At 38.4% G+C, this 20,045-nt stretch overlaps 1 protein-coding gene across 39 annotated transcripts in view; it reads left to right on the top strand.

Annotated features, from left to right (window-relative positions):
- LOC128688941 (titin-like) overlaps nucleotides 1-20,045 on the top strand; it is a 297,841-nt gene that overhangs the window by 91,253 nt on the left and 186,543 nt on the right. For 38 of the 39 annotated variants that reach the window (XM_070085579.1, XM_070085580.1, XM_070085586.1 and 35 more), the window contains 12 exons: nucleotides 85-375; nucleotides 607-838; nucleotides 1,644-1,815; nucleotides 2,506-2,692; nucleotides 4,376-4,584; nucleotides 5,244-5,365; nucleotides 5,743-5,805; nucleotides 7,291-7,375; nucleotides 7,528-8,398; nucleotides 8,543-8,700; nucleotides 8,868-9,062; nucleotides 15,215-15,344. In XM_070085579.1, the coding sequence (XP_069941680.1) occupies nucleotides 85-375; nucleotides 607-838; nucleotides 1,644-1,815; nucleotides 2,506-2,692; nucleotides 4,376-4,584; nucleotides 5,244-5,365; nucleotides 5,743-5,805; nucleotides 7,291-7,375; nucleotides 7,528-8,398; nucleotides 8,543-8,700; nucleotides 8,868-9,062; nucleotides 15,215-15,344 (2,715 nt within the window). The remainder of the gene's footprint in view (nucleotides 1-84; nucleotides 376-606; nucleotides 839-1,643; nucleotides 1,816-2,505; nucleotides 2,693-4,375; nucleotides 4,585-5,243; nucleotides 5,366-5,742; nucleotides 5,806-7,290; nucleotides 7,376-7,527; nucleotides 8,399-8,542; nucleotides 8,701-8,867; nucleotides 9,063-15,214; nucleotides 15,345-20,045) is intronic. The other variant, XM_070085583.1, reaches the window with a different exon arrangement.

Raw genomic sequence — 20,045 nt, 5'->3', positions numbered from 1 at the left:
GGAAGGTAATAAAGCAGTTATAGTTATTTGATATGTTCTGTAATTTATTTTACTGAATTTTAACAAACATAATTTCATTAACAGCAAGTCAGTCAGTGGTGCTCCAGTCGCAGGTTCCTAAGGGTATGAAGATTGGTGTGGACTTTGCTACCCAGATGGAGGAAACACTCAAGAAGTACTGCAAGGAGGTGATGCTGACACAGGAAGATATTTACGACGTAGAGAAAAGGCAGCCACCTCGCTTCGTAACACAAATTCAGGATGTGAAGGATCTGAAGGAAATGGAAGAAACCAAGTTCGATTGTCAACTGGCTCCAGTGGGCGATCCAAACATGAAGGTTGAATGGTTCTTCAATGGACGCCCATTGCCTTTCAGTAAGCATCTTTATACGAATTGGCTCTTTCTCTCTCATGAATTGCGTAGGTTCACGAATATCGAACAATTACAGTAACCCTTCCTATCATATCGTTCATGGAAATAATATAAATTGACTCGCTAGCGCTTCTTGCTTGTTGTTACTGGAGTCCTAATTCACTGAAAGAGATAGTCACATTACAAGCAAAATATTTGTTAACTATAAGGCATATTTCCTTTTCTTTAAACAGAGAACCGCTTCACTCCTATTTATGACTTTGGCTACGTTGCGCTCATTATGAATTGGGTATTTGGCGAAGACTCAGGCGAATACCTGTGCCGAGCAACCAACCTCTGGGGCATGGATGAAACGAGAGCCACTCTCAAGGCCACCGGACGCCCTGGTGTCATCTACGACTCTCAGATTCCTAAGGGTATGCAGTCCCTCGAAAAGATCAGGGAACTGGAAGCTTCCTGGCAAATGTAAGTTTACTTTCAAGTGTATCGTGAAATAAATTCGTGTACTATGTGATAACAAATATTATTTTAAGAGGATAATCAAAGTACATAATGTTTCTAGTACAATACTGAATGAAAAAATAAGAAAACAAATGAGGTGAATAAAAAACAAAAATACGCTGCAGAAATGAGATGTGAGAAGACTCACTGAACTGACTTTGAGATGTTCATTTTAAATTATTATTGACATTAGTTAGGGTACATCAATCATTAAAGTGAACATGCACTGTGAGACACGATAAAACGAATGAAAGCACAAAATATTATATTTTACATAATGATGCAAAAAAATTTAAATCAGTAGGTAGGCAGGCTATAAGCAGCGCCCCCTCAAGGAAGGTTCCTTGATGTTGGTGAGGGGCTCTTGATTTAGGGAATTGGATCTGTGCTCCAGTTCCCCGAATTAAGCCTGAATGCCTTCCACCCCCCCCCCAGGCGCTGTATAATCCTCCGGGTTTAGCGCTTCCCCTTTGATTATAATAATAATATAAGCAGCGCCATATGAACTGATGAAATAATTTAATAACAATTCCTAATAAAACAGCATTGAACATTTGAATGAGGAACAGAAGAGGTTCTTAATTTTGTTACATCAAAAGGCTTTTCTGGAAATACACCTAGGGAATATTTGATAATTATCAATGTGTTCTATGGGTCACCGTCCCTTGATTGAAAACGATTGATATGTTTAAAACCAAAAAAAAATCTGGTACACTAATAATTTTTAGCATTAGTTATTGGTGTAGACATTACAAGTATTCTCCCTCAGTGCTCCGGAGACCGCCGTTGAGGAGGACAAGCCACGCACCAAGCCTGAGGTACTGAAGAAGCCAGAGAGTCTAGTGGTTCAGGAAGGTGACTGGGCCAGATTCAGCATCCGCGTCTCTGGTCATCCAAGACCCAGAGTAATGTGGATTGTCAACGGCTCCACTGCTATGAGTGTGAGTACCTACTGAACACTTATTAAGCACTTAAACGATCTTGAGTGTATTTTTAATTTGTATGTTAATCGGGGCAGCTCTGAATCCGTAGGGATTATGTTGCTTCTATGGAATGAGTATTCAGGTTCGATTCAAGGGAGGAGAAATTACATCCAGTTCCTTGGATCAAGAGGTCCTCAACAAGCGTCGATGCACCACTTAATTGTTTTTAATAAAATAGATTGAGACAAAGACATTTTCAAATTAATGTTCCCTCATTGCTACTTTAGTTCATATGTTCCAGGCTTATCTACTGCAAGTTGTTTATTAAAACCGCCGTCAACCAAGATATTAATATCAAGAATATTTTAAGCCCTGAAATAGGTATTAATGTAAACTTTCAGAGATACACACTTCTGCGTACAGGAACTGATCGATAATAATAATAAAATAATCAAGTTAAGCTCTGAAACAATAAGGTATGCACTGTGAATCAATTAGCTTTTACGTGTTAAGACCAAACCACTGCTCATTGAGGTTACGATTAATCTGTACTCTAACCTGAAGGATACTTTTATCGAGAAAAAAAGTGTTCAGTTAAATGTACGTAAACTGAGAAGTACACACCTCGGTATATACATACTGATTAAGTTACTATAATTACGACTTAAGCAGGGTGTTATTGACAGATGGCATGTTTATTCCTCACAGGGCAACCGCTTCAAGATATGGTACGACGGTATGTATCACTTGGACATCCCCAAGACGCGTCAGTACGATGACGGTAAAGTGGAAGTAATTTGTCGCAATTCCCTTGGCGAGAGCTACGCTTCCTGCGAGCTCAAGGTGAACCCACGACAAGACGATTACCGTGCCGTCCTCAAGAACTCGCCCAAACGTAAGTCCTCGCCGCTGCTAGGCTACCAGGAGACTTGGGGGTTGGAGGTGATAAAGATCAAGTGCTCGAGGCTCTCTCCTGCTGTTTATGACAGTTGGTGTGACCTTGTCTGCTTGAGGCTGCTATCTCTCCCCAAGATTTCCATTTCATTAATAACTCATTTTTTCCATCGCTCATTCACTTCGATTACTAACACTTTCATATTCATCAAAGTCTTTTTCAGGTCATCTGGACGTTTGAACGACGAATTTAGTAGCAGTGGAGGCCTAGTTTTCATTCTTTATTTCTCACTTCGCTCCATTACTTTTAACCATAAAGAACATATTTTACTTGATATCCAAGGCAACAGTTGACCCGCATGTTAGTACTGACCTGAGCGGACTGGCGCTAACTCGCCCAGATGGTCCTGACTTGCGTGTCACACTGGTGCTAGTGATGGTGAGTGGACGCTGGGCAGCCACTCACACCTCACACTCACAGCTAACACCAACGCTAACACCAACGCTACACTCACCAACTTACTGTAACACCGCTATATTAAGCGACAACTCTGCTACCAATACGCCACTTTTAAATTAACTAATTTTCATTTTTCCCAACAAGTTTTTTTTTTTTAATTTTACTCCGCGGTATTATTATTTGGTAAGTTAAAGAAGGTAAGCGCTGAGGCATGTTGTTTGTGAGTCGTTGCTCCTCTTTGTTTAAGATTTGGTTGGTCATGATTTAGTTATCCACTGATTTTAGTTCCGTCCGCCCCACCCGTGCATCTAATCCTGCTAGATTTACCAGTACCCTAACTCTATAACCCTACTAGACTTACCAGTAAACCCCCATCTGTACAAAGCCTCTAATTCCTGCCCGAGCTGCTCTAACATCATAGAGCTGACGCTGTGTAAGTATTTTTCTACATTACACTTCAGTATGTTAATGTTTATACCTGTTGTGCGTTTCAAGCTGAACTTGCCGACTTGGTATATTCAGCAAGCATTGATTTGCCAAACAAGTCGAGACTAAATTCATTGTTGCAATAACTGTCCATCACGAAATTAATCGTTTTCATTGTCGTTAGATAATAGTAAGTTTAGGCTACCCAAAGATGTTCTGATTAGCATTAAGCTAAATTTTATTATATTTTGCTACTTTTAGCAAGGTTAGGTTGCAAAGTTAGCTTTGGTTTACAATTAAATCTGCATTATACGGACTTACCAATGCATAACATATTTTTTTTTATTTTTTTAAGCAGTGCGGCTTGTTTGACCAACTTTGCTTATTAGACACAACATACCCATTGCATGTTTATAAATACGGTACATAATCATGTAATTCCACATGAATTTTTCTTCTCAGATTTTATCACAATCAATGAAACAACAGTGTTCCTGAGTACATTATTCCTCTTGTAATATATTCCCAGTCCACTTATATATCAACTTGACACTTTGCCATGACCTGTTAATGAACTATTGCCACCTTTTGTTTACCTGTGTGCTGCACTTGCCACCTTTAGATCAGTTAATTTTCCCTTAGTTCCTTCAGTCACTTGTTAGAATCACCAGTTATCCTGGTTGTATTCCTGTATAATATCCCGTTAGTTGTCCTGGTAGCCAGAGTTCGGTGGTGGCTTGAGCATGCGCCCTACCGTGCTGGCGGGAGGGTTGGGCCTAACAATTATTGTTTTTGTAGCTTGGTATGACTATGACCTCAAGAGTTACCAGAAGGAACGTCAGGAGACCGAACTCGACCGTGTCTTCGAGGAGAAGATCGACTCTGACTACTCGATTTTACATGAATCTAAATTTGGAGAGTACATGGCCAAACCACTTGATAAGACTGAGGAAACTGAGTGGCAGAAGCTGGCCAGGCAGAAGAACGCTGGAGAGAAGATAAAACAGGTAGATAGAATTCTCGGCCCTATCTTTATTATTGGTATTATTTTGTAGCTCTTGGTCAATCCCTCGAGAATAGTTCCCTGACACTGGTGAGGAGCTCTTGATCCAGGGGATTGAACCTGACCTCCCCTTCCTTGGATCGAAGGTGATAACCTCAGATTTCCCTAGGCGCTGTAGGAACCCTACGGGTTCCATGCTTTCCCTATTGATCAGGTAACGTTTCGTAACCTAACGAGGAAAATTATAATTTTATGTCATTTTAAATAATTTTCTTTAGTACAAATAGGCGACTATATAGTACCAATAGGCTACTTTAAAATAATTATTTTTATTTTTCAATTTTTGCGGTATTCATAAACCTCGTACTTAAGAATTTTCTCATTTTTATGCGATTTGTTCAAGATATTTATTGTCCTCTGAAAACATAATTCGCCTTTAACATCATTTTGAAATCGAAATAAATGGTAAACTTTAGTTATAGATTAGTATACAGATATCGCTAATTTATTAATACGTACATATCATGTATATATACAATAATTGATGTAAATAGGTATAGAGGCACGTATGTAACAATTTATAACTTATGAATAAAACAGTGATTAATAGATAGGCAAAGACAAGCATTGTATATAATAAATTTTTAAATATTTCTGCGCCAGCTTGAGGACACGCAGAGAATAAAGACACGCAGCAGAGATGTGCATATGTTCGCCTCGCCCGCAGAACATGCAGCTCAACACTCCCTCGCTCGGGGCATGGCCTCTCGATATGAAGAACAGCTGTAAGTACTCGGAGATCTTTTTCAAGAACACTGCTAGGGACTTCCAGAATATATTTCCACGTTCACAGACTCTTCCTATGCAAAACTCTGTACAAAATGCAAACCTTTCTTTCATTTTCCTGTAACCTTGGTAAATTCCTAAATTTTCTTAAACATTTAGTAGTGTAGTACTCTTCTCTCTTCCGGAAAATTATTTTGATAGCACACAGTTTTCATTCTTTTCTGTCTCTTAGTTATCTTTCATTGATAATCGCATTTCGTTGATTAATTTGGCTTTAGAGCTATAACATATGAATCAAGAACTAACGTAGTTAAGCGTTGCACCTGGTAAGCTTAGAAATAATGAACATTCTGACCGGTTATTGGGTTCCCAACAGCGACAGTGAGGCTGCTGACTCACAGCAGCCCACCGTACATAAGCCGCCTAAGCGGATCTTAAGGTATCACACCCATATATATTTCTTCTTGAGTTAACCTCTGTACACTTACTCTGTTCCATCTGCTTCTTTAACTTTGTATATATATATGTGTGTATTTCTTTTGCTTTCTATGGATGATTTTCATCGGTTTATTCTAATTGATAACTTTTAGATATTTTTCACATGATTTTTAAACTATGTTTTCGCTTCTGCTGTTTCTTTTCATTTCCTAAAAGAACGATGGCTGCGTTGTCTAACGAATTAGATTTATGCATTTATTAACAATGTGCGATTCTTATTTGTGTTATTTACTTTTAGATTTCGGAGTGGTAAGTGAAGTTTATATGACAGTAACATACACAAAACCACTAATAAACGTTGTATGATAAATATACTCCTCCGTAGATTCCTATTATTTTAAATTTATTATTTTAATCTTGTGCAGATAAGTAAATTGCGATCAAAACCAGTGATTGTGTATTGCATCACTGGCACAAGAGTATGTATGCAGTGTACTCACGACGGTAAACTCATCACAACTCGCCTGTCATATTAAGCTGTACATATTTACCAGTGTGAGATAATTGCTCTTTATCATTCAGTAACGTAAGAAATTTAAATTGGTTAACAGCCGAGCCATGACTATCCTTTTATTTTAAAACTTAATTTAATGATGTGTATTTCTGGATTTAACAATTATTTTTGAGGTTAACATATTAACAATGAAAGTGAGTTGATAATATATTACGACTAAATTTTGAATGGTGTATGTCCCAAACGAACCAGATCTGCGACAGTCTGGCGTGTACGTAATATATCTGTTGTTGTGTTGACGTTATATCTTTGTGGGATTATTTTCTCTGGAGCGAAAAACTAGGGAAGAAAGTTTAAAAATCTTTAAGTTAGTTTATCAACAAAGGCTCTTTTATTGCTCAAGAGGGACAGATTTGGTTTTAATGTAATTTCAACGGTGTAAAATTGAAGTCCATTCTACGGTAACCATTTCCTTCAAAGATGTCTTGAAGCTGTTGAAGGGGTTTTGATCCAAGGAATTGGAGCTACTCTCCCCTTCCACGAATCGAACCTGATTGCTTCGCATTCCATAAGTGCTTTCCCATGAATTTAATAATGTTATTGCCATTGAGTTGCCTCGTTTAAAATGTTCTTTTTCATTTACGAGTCTTCTTTGTGATTTTTTTTTTTTTGAGCTGTGAGCTTAACTGTTATCAGTGCTATTTTAGCAGTCCAAAACCAGCTTCTGCTGACATACTTATCATTCTGTGAAATCTTTCAATTTGGCTTCACCCATACATTTTTTTTTAAATCAGATCCACATATAATAAAACCTAAGAAATGTAACATAAGCGACATGGATTAAAATTACCACATTGTGTGATTAATACTGAAGGTGGGACGCTGCGGGTATAGGTCTGATCATGTAGCTATAAATAGTTAATTACAAATAGGAAGCTTGCAAATCTGATTAAACTTGTTTTGTATTCTTAGGGACACCAAGGAAGTACGTCATGATGAAGCAACCTTGCTGCAGCGGGAGGCAGAGCCTTCTGAATCCGTCGTCCATGGCAAAGAAGTGAGTAGCAAGCAGTTGACAGCTTGCCTCCATTATATAACCTGGATATACGGCATACATTTTTTTAATCAGTCAATATTTGACTGCTTTATGTGTATTACATTTTCCTAAATTGGGAGTGAATTATAAAAGAGGAGTTTTCTTTGCTTCAGATTCATACATCCACACAAAAACAGACGCAGAAGGAGATCCAGGGAGATTTAGAAATTCACCGCAAAATTACAGCCACAGAAAAAACGGAGATGGAGCATACAGGCAAAACTACCGAGCGTTTGGTCCAAGGTCCGCCTCAGAAGCCAGCTAAGCCTCCATTCTTCACCAAAAAGATTCAGCCTTGCCGAGCCTTTGAGAGAGAGCCAGCTCGCTTCCAGGTCGAGTTTGATGGTGACCCCATGCCCACAGTTCAGTGGTATCGAGAAGACTTCCTCATCACTAGCTCTCCAGATTTCCAAATTCATACGTTTGGTGACAAGAGCATCCTGGTAATCCGTGAAGTATTCTTGGAAGATTCAGGACTGTTTGCCTGCGTGGCCGAGAATCGCGGAGGACGAGCCAAGTGCTCTGCTAACTTAGTGGTTGCAGAACGTAAACAGAGCCGTGGAGGAGTAGTTCCACCCAGTTTCTCTCAGACCATACAGGACACGATAGGTATGCCAGGAAGCCTAGTTCGACTCGATGCAAGGATCCACGGTACACCACCCATCGACACATACTGGTTGAAGAATGGCACTAAACTTACCCAGGACATGCATTACAAGATGTTAGCTGAGGATGATACATACACACTGCTGATCATCGAGGCGGTGCCTGAAGACAGCGCTTCGTATGAATGTGTTGCTATCAACAAGGCCGGTGAAGCCCGCTGCCAAGCCACAGTGGAGGTAGCTGGTCCTCGCCCCACCCAGGGCCCTGCCACACCCGCCGGTGTTCCTCAAGCTCCTAAAATTGTACAAAAACTAAAATCGCAGATTGTACAGGAAGGACAAGGCACACTCTTCGAGTGTGTCATCACCGCTTCACCTAGTAAGAAAAATAAATTGTTATTAAATATATCATTACATTATATTTGTGATTCGCCTAACGAGATTAATTTAATTAATCCATTTATAATTTTATGTTATAATACTAAATTTTTAATCTTTTTCAAACTTATTTCTCCACCTGTAGAACCTAAGATTCAGTGGATGAAGGGCAAAGCGCCAATCAAGCAGAGTAAATACTTCACCATGACAGCTGATGGTGATCGCTACTGCCTCCGCATCTCAGAGGCCTTCCCCGAGGACGAAGGAACCTACTTCTGCGTTGCCACTAACCCGTCTGGAAAGGTAACTAATCAAATTCTAGACACAGTTCTCTTTCCTGCAAAATATGAAGTATTTAAATCGCTGGTTACCTTTGAAATTTCAAGTATAATATGGTATATTTTAAAAAAGTGAAGTTCTACAGGTGTAAACAACGATTGAGAGATAACAATTATTTACTGTGCCCTCAGTGCACTGTGGAGGCGAAGCTGCAAGTAGTTCAGCCTAAGCAGGCGGAAGTGGCACCCTCTGTGGCACCTCTTGAGCCTGTAACAGTGCTGGAGGGCCAGGGAGTTCGCTTCAACACGGTGGTGGTGGGTAAACCTATACCTGGAGTCCAGTGGTACCGTGAAGGAGCACTCATCCCACAGTCCCGGGACTTCGAGGTCAGTACTTTTCATAACGTGAAACTGTATAACCCTACGAGTTTAGCGCATTTTTTTAAATAATAAATAAATCATGACTTGAAAACATCAATAGGTTTCAGTGGTGTCTTAAATATTCATAAAGAATTTAACTTTAAAACGTATAGTAGATTAAAATATGATCTCTGATGAAAATATGGTTCTCAAGAGAAAGAATATTGCGAACATGTACATCGATGCACTTTTTCAAAGTAGAAATGCCGGTGAAAGGCTCTTGGATCAAACCCAATTACCTCACTTCTCATGAGTTGGTATATCCGTACGGGTTCACCGCTTCTCGCTGATTATAATTAACCAAAATAATAACTTCAAGGAAGATAACAGTACTTAGTGATAGTAGTTTCAGCGTATGTACGTATTTCACAAGGATTTATCGAAAGTAATTAAAAATGCCTCAAAATTTTCAATAAGTAGTGCGTATTTACGAGTAACTATCTAGGACAGAATTAGGTGAATGCCAAAGGGAGAGTTCAGAGCTGCGTCGCTCCTAGCTAAAATTTAAGGTTTATGTACTAAGTTGGAACATACGTAAACAGCATAGCTAAAATGGCAACAAAGTTGCCTTAAGACTCAAGAGTGTTATTTAGATTCATCAACAGTAGAAATATACTTGCCATATATAAATGCAATTACAGAATACATAACCTAAATCACAACCTCTCAGCCAAGACCATAACCACACGCTGCTTAGGAAAGTAATAAGAGTTGATTAAAAAAAATAGCTCAGAATAGATTTCATGTATTGCTTAGGGAGTAATATGATTAATTTACGAGGGAAAGAGCCGGAAGTATGGAAAAAGTGGGTGAATCTGTAAGGAGTAACCAGAAGGATCTCTTCCCCAAGTACTATTGGGTGAAAATTCTTCACCATAACCTATCATAACCTACTAGATTAGTTTAGGTTAAATTTGGTGAGGTTAGTTTTGATTTTCCTAGACTTGGTTAAGTTACGTTGTGGTAACAAGCTTTCAAGCTCGATGGAGGTTCTTCAGGTGGGGCAGACAGAGGTGGAAATTCTTCAGGTGGACACTCTGGTGGGGAGATTATTCGAGTGACACATTGTATGTAAGCTGAAAGGAAGGTAAAGAAATAGGGATGGATAGGATTCAGTCGGAGATGCAGGAAACAAATATAGTTTTTGAAGGATTCGTTAGACACATGAACATGTGGCTATAACATGCTTAACCACAATCTCTCTGTATTATATACCAGGCTTTTACTATTTGGAATGATTGTTGCACTTGTTTAACGTATGTGAAAGAGGGATGATACCTAACGATTAACAGATATTATGTCAAGGAAAGAATATGGAGGACGTGAATGAATATATTTAGACATTTGCGAGCGAAAGTGTCGGCAGATTTGTCAGTGAAAGATGCGTTGACTTGCTGAAAGGATGAGGGAAAGAAAGCAGAAGTATTAAGGAGTCTGTGGAAAGAGGATTGCTAATTGAAGCAAATAAATGTATCAGAGTGGTACCAAAGCCTCAGTATGTGTTTTAAGCATGATCTTTGAATTTCACAGCAAGAAGATGGAAGAAGTTAAAGTGTCGTTTCTGAGAGTATTGTGTGAATATTATACAAAAAATAAGGGTTAAGAAATTAGAAGACATTGTGATGCTAAACTTATAAATGAAAGGAGATGAAGAGGAGGTGAGAATACAGCTTGCTCATGTAAAAGCGATTGAGCATGATAGATTGATACAAAGGGTGTTTATATCTAGGGTGGATAAATAATGTTGGGGACGTCCGAGGAAGAGTTAGAAGGAGGGTGTGAATAAAATATTAAAAGACATGACATTCAGCAGGCAAGTGTGAGCGTCTTAGATCGGTGAGTGGATGCAAGTGGCTTTTGGTATTGGACTTGATATTAATGTTATCAAGGAAATATATATGAAGGGATTCATGAGCTGGGTTGATGTAACCCGGTGGGCCATCATTAGATTATGTTATCTGTGAATGGGTAGTCTGTTTTTGTCTCACCTTGCCTTAGTCTATAATGGTCAGTAAGTTAGTTAAAAAAAATCGATAATGAAAGTAATTTTGTTTCCTGCTTTGAATAGGACGTAAATGTTAGTAACTTTAACTTTGTATCTTGAAAATTTGGAAACAGTCACAGTGATAGCTTACAAAGTGACTACATAACATACTGCGCCATTAGCGGCATGACAGGCTATCTTATGACGTATGAGTGTACGAGGAAGCAATTGACAAGCGGGTGCTGTCCAAACATCCCAAGGAGGCACTTCACTTGCCAGTACATATGATTAGAGAAAACAGATTTTATATGTACAGTACATTTATTATAATGTTTATTTCTTGACACAGATACAGTTGTATATTAAAAAATATTTAAATATTTTTACACATGAAAGGAATACAATATTATTTATATAATAATGCATTTGTACAGTAATCCATGTAGGGCCAACGTAGATGTCAATAACAAGAAACACAATCCTGTTATTATTAAGTGACAGAACAGACGTAGACCTGTCAGCAGATTGCGAGTGACACCATCCTCATCAGCAAGCGCAGGTGTCTTGAGAAAGACAATTTATAATTACATGTGGCTGTTGGTCAGTGTGCTGCGCAGTTGGCACCTCCCCTGAGTACTCTGTTCTCATATAAGAGCGCGTTCAGTCTGAGTCACAGTGTAATATGTACGAAATATATATCTGTGTACATAGGGACTATACTTCATATTAATATTAAAAGAATTACGACCTCAGTGACCCAAGTGAAGTCGATATGTGTTCATTCCTCTAAGTACTGTATACACAATCATAGTTTTAATCCTATTTTGTTGATTAATTATTCTTGATGTTAGTGTACAGCTGACTTTCAATCATAATGATATCGTGAAGTCTGTAGGCCTCAGACAATAAACTAAAGGAATCAAGGGTATATATACCATGGTGTATATAAGTAAATATACATCTAGTTTACTTTATTCCATATTTTAGGAATTTGATTATCTATTTTGGTTAGTAGATTGCGGCTGTAATGAATACGAATTACCCAATAGGCCTAAATCCAACAAACTTACTTTTGGTGGGATTTAGAGCTTTAGCGTATAATTTCCATAATATGCTAAAGTATGCTGTACTCGTTCAGTGGTAATTAGTTTGAAGAGTTTTGTCATTCAACGTAACTAAGTGTGAAAAATAATGCAAGGTCTGGTTTTCACTTATAGTCATGCAACTTTTACAAAAATGTATTTGTGAAAGAAACGTTTTTGCAGCAAAGTTTTCTCTTTAAATTACGAGATGGCTTTGTTATAACTTACCTGCATCCTCTACTCTCATTATGGTTTGTAACTTCCGTGTAACCTTGTTGTATAGAAGATGGAGTTATTTACCTGGCACTTCTGAATTTAAATGTGACTGCACGCATGCTTTCACTTTGAAGTACAGTTTACAGTGCCAACAACCACAGTAGCAATGCAGTAATTCCAAGGTGTTGTGTCACCTTAATCTCTGAGCACCCAGTACCTGCCAGAGAGATAGAAGGCCGTGCCAAAAAAAAAAATCTTATTATCTCATGTTGTTGTTGAAACTTTAAAATAAGTATTATTTCAGGTAACTGGCAGACATGTTTCGACGTACGGAAAAATTCTCTAATTTCAATTAAATTCTTAATAGATAATCGGATTTATTGTTCAGGATATTCCTGCGTTGCTTTAAAAAAATGTTGCTCAATTCTACGTGCAAAAAATAATAATACTGCCAGTAGCCACGCAGCTCCGTGAAAGTGGGAATTTGGTTATGTTAATTTGTTTAAGCTTCGTTATGTGACACGATGGACCATAAAGCTTTTTAAATATAATACGATTTATAATAACATTATATTATATAAGATTTATAATAATTTGAGTAAGCAATGGTAAAATAAACTTTATATCTGACAGTGAAAGAATCGTTAGTAACCACAATTCACAATGCTTCTGGTAGTATTATTAGTAACCAGATATAGCTTTAGTCATTTAAATACATGGCCCGTAATGTAATTATTATTATTATTATAATCAAAAAAGAAGCGCTAAGCCACAAGGACTATACAGCGCCCGTAATGTAACATCTACCAATAGTTGATGTATTACTAACCGCAGTCGATATCCCTTTACGATCCTTACATACATGCCATATTAATAGCTTTGATTTTTCATATAACAGTGGATGATATATAATTAGATTATCACTAGAATCAACAGGTTAACTGTATAGGCTACTGTTAACGCTCAATAATAATACAAGTTAAGGATTAAAAGATTAACGCCATGACTGACCATATTTGTAATTTGGGTCTTGGAGTCATCTTGGGTGACCAAGCACTTCTGCCATCATTCTTGCTGCTTAATAGAGGGTAATAAGATTTAGTGATTATTTAGCAGTACTCAGTGCCAGGAACCACAGTATAAAATTTTGTTTCATCCGCGAAAGCTGTTTCTGTTTCTGGTGGCATAGTTGCAAGCAACCTGTCAGACGTGTACAAAGTACGTACTTGTATTATGGTAAGCAACAATACTGATTTTCTTTGAAAAAATATAAAACTAGAACTCTGCCACCTGTATATTTGTGTTGCCTTAGAAAAAATATATTGTTTAATCGGCCTAGTATTAAAGTTTCTTCAATTTTTTATTGTTAATTTGGGAGACCCTTTGTAACAAATTGTCTCTGAAGTTTATTCGTACACTGCTGCTACATAATCTATGTCGAAAAAAAATATAATCGTTAACCAAATGTTTGTAAAATGTATTTTAAAATACAGCATTCAATACATTTTTGTGAGATAATGTGAATTTTTTGTTTCTTTTATATATTTACGCTCTATATTCAACAAATTTATAGTTTGCACGTTAATTACATAATGTTCCTTAGAAAGAAATATATAATCAGATGATAACCCAAACTTCTAAATAATGTAGATCTTAATACTACCGATTGCGAAAAGGATTTAGGAGTTCTGGTTAGCAGTAACCTAAAACCAAGACAACAGTGCATTAGTGTTCGCAATAAAGCTAACAGAATTCTTGGCTTCATATCTAGAAGTATAAATAATAGAAGTCCTCAGGTTGTTCTTCAACTCTATATATCCTTGGTTAGGCCTCATTTAGACTATGCTGCTCAGTTCTGGTCACCGTATTACAGAATGGATATAAATGCTCTGGAAAACGTACAAAGGAGGATGACAAAGATGATCCCATGTATCAGGAATCTTCCCTATGAGGATAGACTGAAGGCCCTGAATCTGCACTCTCTCGAAAGGCGTAGAATTGGGGGGATATGATCAAGGTGTATAAATGGAAAACAGGAATAAATAAAGGGGATGTAAATAGTGTGCTGAAAATTTCCAGCCAAGACAAGACTCGCAGTAATGGTTTCAAGTTGGAAAAATTCAGATTCAGGAAGGATATAGGAAAGTACTGGTTTGGTAATAGAGTTGTGGATGAGTGGAACAAGCTCCCGAGTACAGTTATTGAGGCTAAAACGTTGTGTAGTTTTAAAAATAGGTTAGATAAATACATGAGTGGGTGTGGGTGGGTGTGAGTTGGACCTGACTAGCTTGTGTTGCTGGGTCTGGTACAGTGCTCCATCCTTGAGTGGGGATGACCAGACTGGGTGGGTCATTGGGATAATCCGGGGGGTGGGTCATTGGTCTAATCCAGGGGTGGGGGACATGGACCTGCTCCGCATGGGTCAGTAGGCCTGTTGCAGTGTTCCTTCTTTCTTATGTTCTTATGCTCTTAAATATACAGTACTTCCAGGGATACACATCACTGAATATATCTTGAAAGTACATAAAAGCATAAGATTGAACACCGGAGTAGGTCTATATGCCTATTCTACGAAAGTTGTAGCAGGGCGGGTGAAGACGTGCGCGCTGATGTCATGGCCACAACACCACACCGCTCACGTGAAATAGAAAATGGCTTGCCTTATAATTACGCAAGTTGCCAGGCACAGTCAATTAACTAAAAAAAAATGTAGCATACATGTGGCTTTTGCATTTTTTTTTTCTCTTGAGTATCCATGTTTTATTATTATTATCACGTGCTTGCAAATAAAAATTTGAGAATATGATTGTGACTGTTTTGTTTAATATTCCTTCCAGATGTTCATGGAGGGTAACACGGCCGTTCTGGATATCAAGGAGACCTACCCGGAGGATACTGGCACCTTCACCTGTAGGGCCACCAACAGTGCCGGCCAGGCCGAGACCTCCACCATGCTCACGGTTAAAAGTAAGAACGCCTAAGACCGTTCTTTAGGGATGCCTCGTTCCCTCTTGGTGCAGTGTGGGGATAATTGTCCATATGGTTGCTCGCTCATTCTCTTGTAGATTGTAAGGATTCACTTTTGTCTTGTAAGCTAGTTTTAAACATGAGAATTTTTCAATGTATTGCATGAGGTTTACAGCGAGCTGTGAAAAAACCAGTATGTATGGGCATTTTATGTTAGTGTTAGGCGGCAACCATGTGTGATAATACAGTAGTACAGAAGGTCCCCTCGACCGGTAGTGTGCCGGTTCTTCCAGCCTACCCCCACACTACGCTGACACATTTTGGTTCCCTTTGTGTTTTGACTTCCCTGGCGGCCCTAGCAGCCCTCATTGATGCGGAGACTAGAGCTTATATGGCATCCCCATTTGGCACAAGAAATTAGAATTGGAGAATGCCGGTAATACGATTTCATCTGTATTTGAAATCTAATTTGTCAGCATTTGCCACATGATATTTTCCCTTAATGTTTTTGTTAATTGATACAGGAAAAGCTAATAAAACGAAAGATAGTGTGCATGATAAAATACAATGTGATTAGTTATAAATAAAATGCTAAAGTTATTCCTAGTTAAACATAAGAGAAAGCTATGATTTTATTATGCTGCTGCTCTGTATCTTACATCTTATGGCGCTAAAGTCCAGGATTTCTCTTATGTACATCACCAAGGAATTTAACTTGAACACCGTATCCTTCTAGTGAAGTATACATTTGAATTCTAGGAAATGGTTGTCAAATCATAAATATATATTTATTGACAAGTACCAGTTGACCTCTTTTTTATGTTGGTGCTTTTCGTTATAGGCTAATATGTTTGCTGTATTTCTTGTCTATACACTGAATATTTACATTATAGACTTTCCTTGGACTGTTTAATTGGGCTTTAGTATTAAGCATTTTAGCAAATAATTCTGTTATTTTTGTATGCTTAATTCCAGAATTTATTTCTCAGTGTTTAAAACATGCCTGCTCATATATGAACTGACGAGAGTTTTCTCTTGTATATTTGCTCATTTGAGTAAGATATTTTTATATTTGTGACACTGTCCAGAGGAAGTTTAGACTGTGCTCAGACTGAAAATGTTGAATATATTTCTTTGAGGTTTGGAACTTCAAACCTTATGTATAATAACTAAGAGGTGAAGGGATGCATGACTGGCTGTTGCCATTACATCTGTACTGTTTCCTCAGCATGATAAAAAAAATCTAATAATGTACAAAACTTGGGAAACATAAATAAAATGATCAGTGATAAAATATCCCAGTTTACCTTTCCATGCTTGCCATAAAACTAAAGGCATTTTAACCTATTTTCCTGTTGATCCATTGACTTTCAATATTTACTTGATTGACAGTAACATATTATGGAAAATAAGGAAAATGTGTTAGATGCCTCGGTTTAACGCTAGTTTTCTTCCTATAAATTTAAAAGTGTGTATCGGTGGCGGTGCTGGTCAACACATCACTTATATCACCAGTAGTCTGACAAATAACCTTGCACCATGTAGTCTTCTTCTGCAAGGGATCACTTCTGTCCTGGTGGTAGTGGTAGTTTATTATTACTGTCCTGGTGGTAGTGGTAGTTTATTATTACTGGCATATTATTGGGCATTTGGCCTCCCCACGGCCTCAGAACCGAGGTGACTATTGTTATTTGCTGCCAGGGGGTAGTGAAGGAGCCAGAAATATAGCTAATGCAAACCATTTCATTGATACAGCTGGAGCTACGATGAAGCGAACGCACTAAACGTTGTTTACGATGTCTTACTATAAAAATTAGTACTTATAAAACAGGTCTTGATATGGCACAAGCACAAGCTTATATATAACTAGTAAAACTTAGAGTAAGATTTTTTGAGAAGGTACAGATCTTTACTAAACATCAGTGACTCACTGGCGATTGAGAAAACAAACGTGGGAAGTTTTAAGAAATAGAGCCAAGAAGGCATAACAATTATTAGTATGTCACAGTGATGAGAAGGTATATCTAATACTCTTTAAGTTATACTTTAATCTAATGCAAGCATCAAGGCCAACTACCAGAGGGGCTCTTAATGGTGATTTATATACAACAGAACAAAAACAGTATGTATAACATTTTTAATTATTAATGGTAATAAAAAAATCTGTGGTTATCATTTATTATGTGTTTTCTGCAAGACAAAATAAAATATTTACACGACGTTTGACACGATTACTGATAACACACAACACAGATGTCAGCACTGGTGAAAAGATTAATACAACATACACGACACCACAAAAAATAACTGCGTCACTTGCAGCTCTGCCTGCTAATGGATGAGAGGGTTGGAGGTGCCATAACCATTGAGCCTATCTGTTCACACACCAAAGGAAACATCCTTTAACAGGAGGTACCATATGGGCTCGAGTCCCTTACGAGAACGACTGAAGAGATAGCGGAGAGGGGGCTTGGGGAAGGGGTCTAATTTTAGCGTGGGTCAGACGGTTTAGTCTCCCCTACCGACTCTTGCCTTGTACAGTGGGTGGCTAGGCTGCTGCTTCACTCTTACACTACCAATATCCACTCACTTCTATGTTCACTCACCTTGTTAGGTACATTCCAAGCGTTTACATATAAAAATTGCATTTTATAGCTTTAAGTAGGAAAATAAAAATTATTCAGCCATGATTAAAAATTATATTTGAAAAGTTTAAAAAGTGACGAGGAAGATTGTGATGGATGCTAATTAGTGCAACATGTGAAGTACAGGATCATAGCCATTCCTGGCGCCTTCAGTGACGTGGTGGTGGTGAGTCAGGAGTGCCAGAGTGCCGCATGCAGTGACGAATCAACATGGAAGACGTGCCATGTTAGGAAATGACAAGTCTTACGTGTGGACATTTTCACTTCCGAGGCACTGGTATTGATGCTAATAGTCCAGATTTCCATGTTAGGACTTGATAATGCTGCTAGTTTAGATGCTTCTTAGAATTCGTTATTTGAGATTAACTGAATATGGGTTGAAATGGATGATTTAAAGTTAATGTGGCACTATATAGCTATAGGCTATATAGTGTAGTAAATTTCATGATTGGTAAACTCATATTGGTCATTCAAAACATGGTGTGATGGAACTTCGATCCTCCGTCCGTTTATCGCGCTCCGGGCTTTGACCATTCTGAATATTGGTGATTACTAAATATAATTGAGGCATATATTTCATAGGACGTAGATCAATGTCTTTTACAACCTGAGAAGTGTTGTCATGATACTACCATTACTGATAAGAGTAGCTTTATAGTAGTGATGGAAGTAGTGGTAGAGTGGAAACATTACAGTGTAATGGAGAATACGATAATTCAATTAATGAAGCACGAGGTATAGATAACTTACTTGAAAGAACTGTTATGCTATACAAGGCTTCTCAGTTATAAGTATGGGAATAAATGTGAGTAGGACCAAGGTACTCTGGGTCGATAGGGCTCCTGAAGTCTTATGTTCTTGGGAAAATTCGTATAGAGAAACGTATCGATGTAATATGCTGTAGCGTAGGGAATAGAGCATAGTGGTGCAGCAGCAGCAGCACTGTGGAAGCGAGCAGTGAAATGAGTAATGCTAGGTTCTGTAGGTAAAAGGAATTTGGGCAGTTTCGTGGTAGTGCTTGTTTTGTAGAGGTAGTGAGTGGTGGCAATGGTTGCTCTGTAGAAGTAGTGGGAATTCAGTAGCTGCCCCGCAAAGGTAATTGAATAAGGGGATTGTGATTACGCAGAAACAGTGAGAATTGAATATTAGTATTATATTCATGAGGAGCGCAAAAGCCGTATGGGTCATACAGGGCCTGTGAATGCGGGAGTCTCAGGTTCGATCCAGTAAAGTGGAGGGTTGGTCCAGTTCCTTGGATCAAGAGTCCCTCATCAGTGTCAAGAAACCTTCCTTGAGGAGCGAGAATAGAACAGTGATGTGTAGTGATAGTAGTTCTGTAGATGTGAGGATAGAGTTATTGCGAAAATTGTAGTGTTCTAGAAATAGTAGGAACAAAGATCAGTGTATTGGAGGTAGGACGGTAGACGTAATTTGTATCGATGCAGTGATATAATAGCAGTTCAAAGCAAGTGGGGCTAGTGGTGGTAGGATTGTAAAGTGTAACAAGTTTAAAGATAGTGTTGAAGTGAGTGGTGGCTGCATGTGGTAGCACTTAGGAACTTATCAGGAATAGTGGTAAAGGTAGTTGTGGTGGTGGCTTGTCATGGGAGCCAAGATGCAGGAGGTGGTAGAGGGGGTAACTGTTGTATTTTGAGATTGGGGCGAGGGAGGGGTGAGATGGTGGGAAGCATACCACCTTACGCCCCTTGGTCACGTGTATATATAGTAGCCCGGTCACCAGGCTGGCGTTCACTACAGACCAGGTGGATCCCACATGGAGGTGCCCCTCATTCTCATCACCATTTCAAAGTCACTTTGTGTAGGCACTCAAGAATGAGCGACGTGTTGACAGGAAGCATGAATGCATTGTCACGCTCCACTTATCCGGATTCCTGTTCCCTTCACAGTCTTTTCATTGCTGTAGATCCATTATCTGTGAATGATTCTTACAAAAAATATATTCTCAGGGCTATGCATTCACTGGTGCATACTCTCACGGATTAATGTTGCCGAATTCATAGACATTCCTTCATACGTGGCTAGTCACATCTTTCCA

The sequence above is a fragment of the Cherax quadricarinatus genome, chromosome 16, assembly GCF_038502225.1.
Source record: "Cherax quadricarinatus isolate ZL_2023a chromosome 16, ASM3850222v1, whole genome shotgun sequence".
Classification (NCBI taxonomy): domain Eukaryota; kingdom Metazoa; phylum Arthropoda; class Malacostraca; order Decapoda; family Parastacidae; genus Cherax; species Cherax quadricarinatus.
This window is presented reverse-complemented; position numbering and strand designations above follow the sequence as displayed.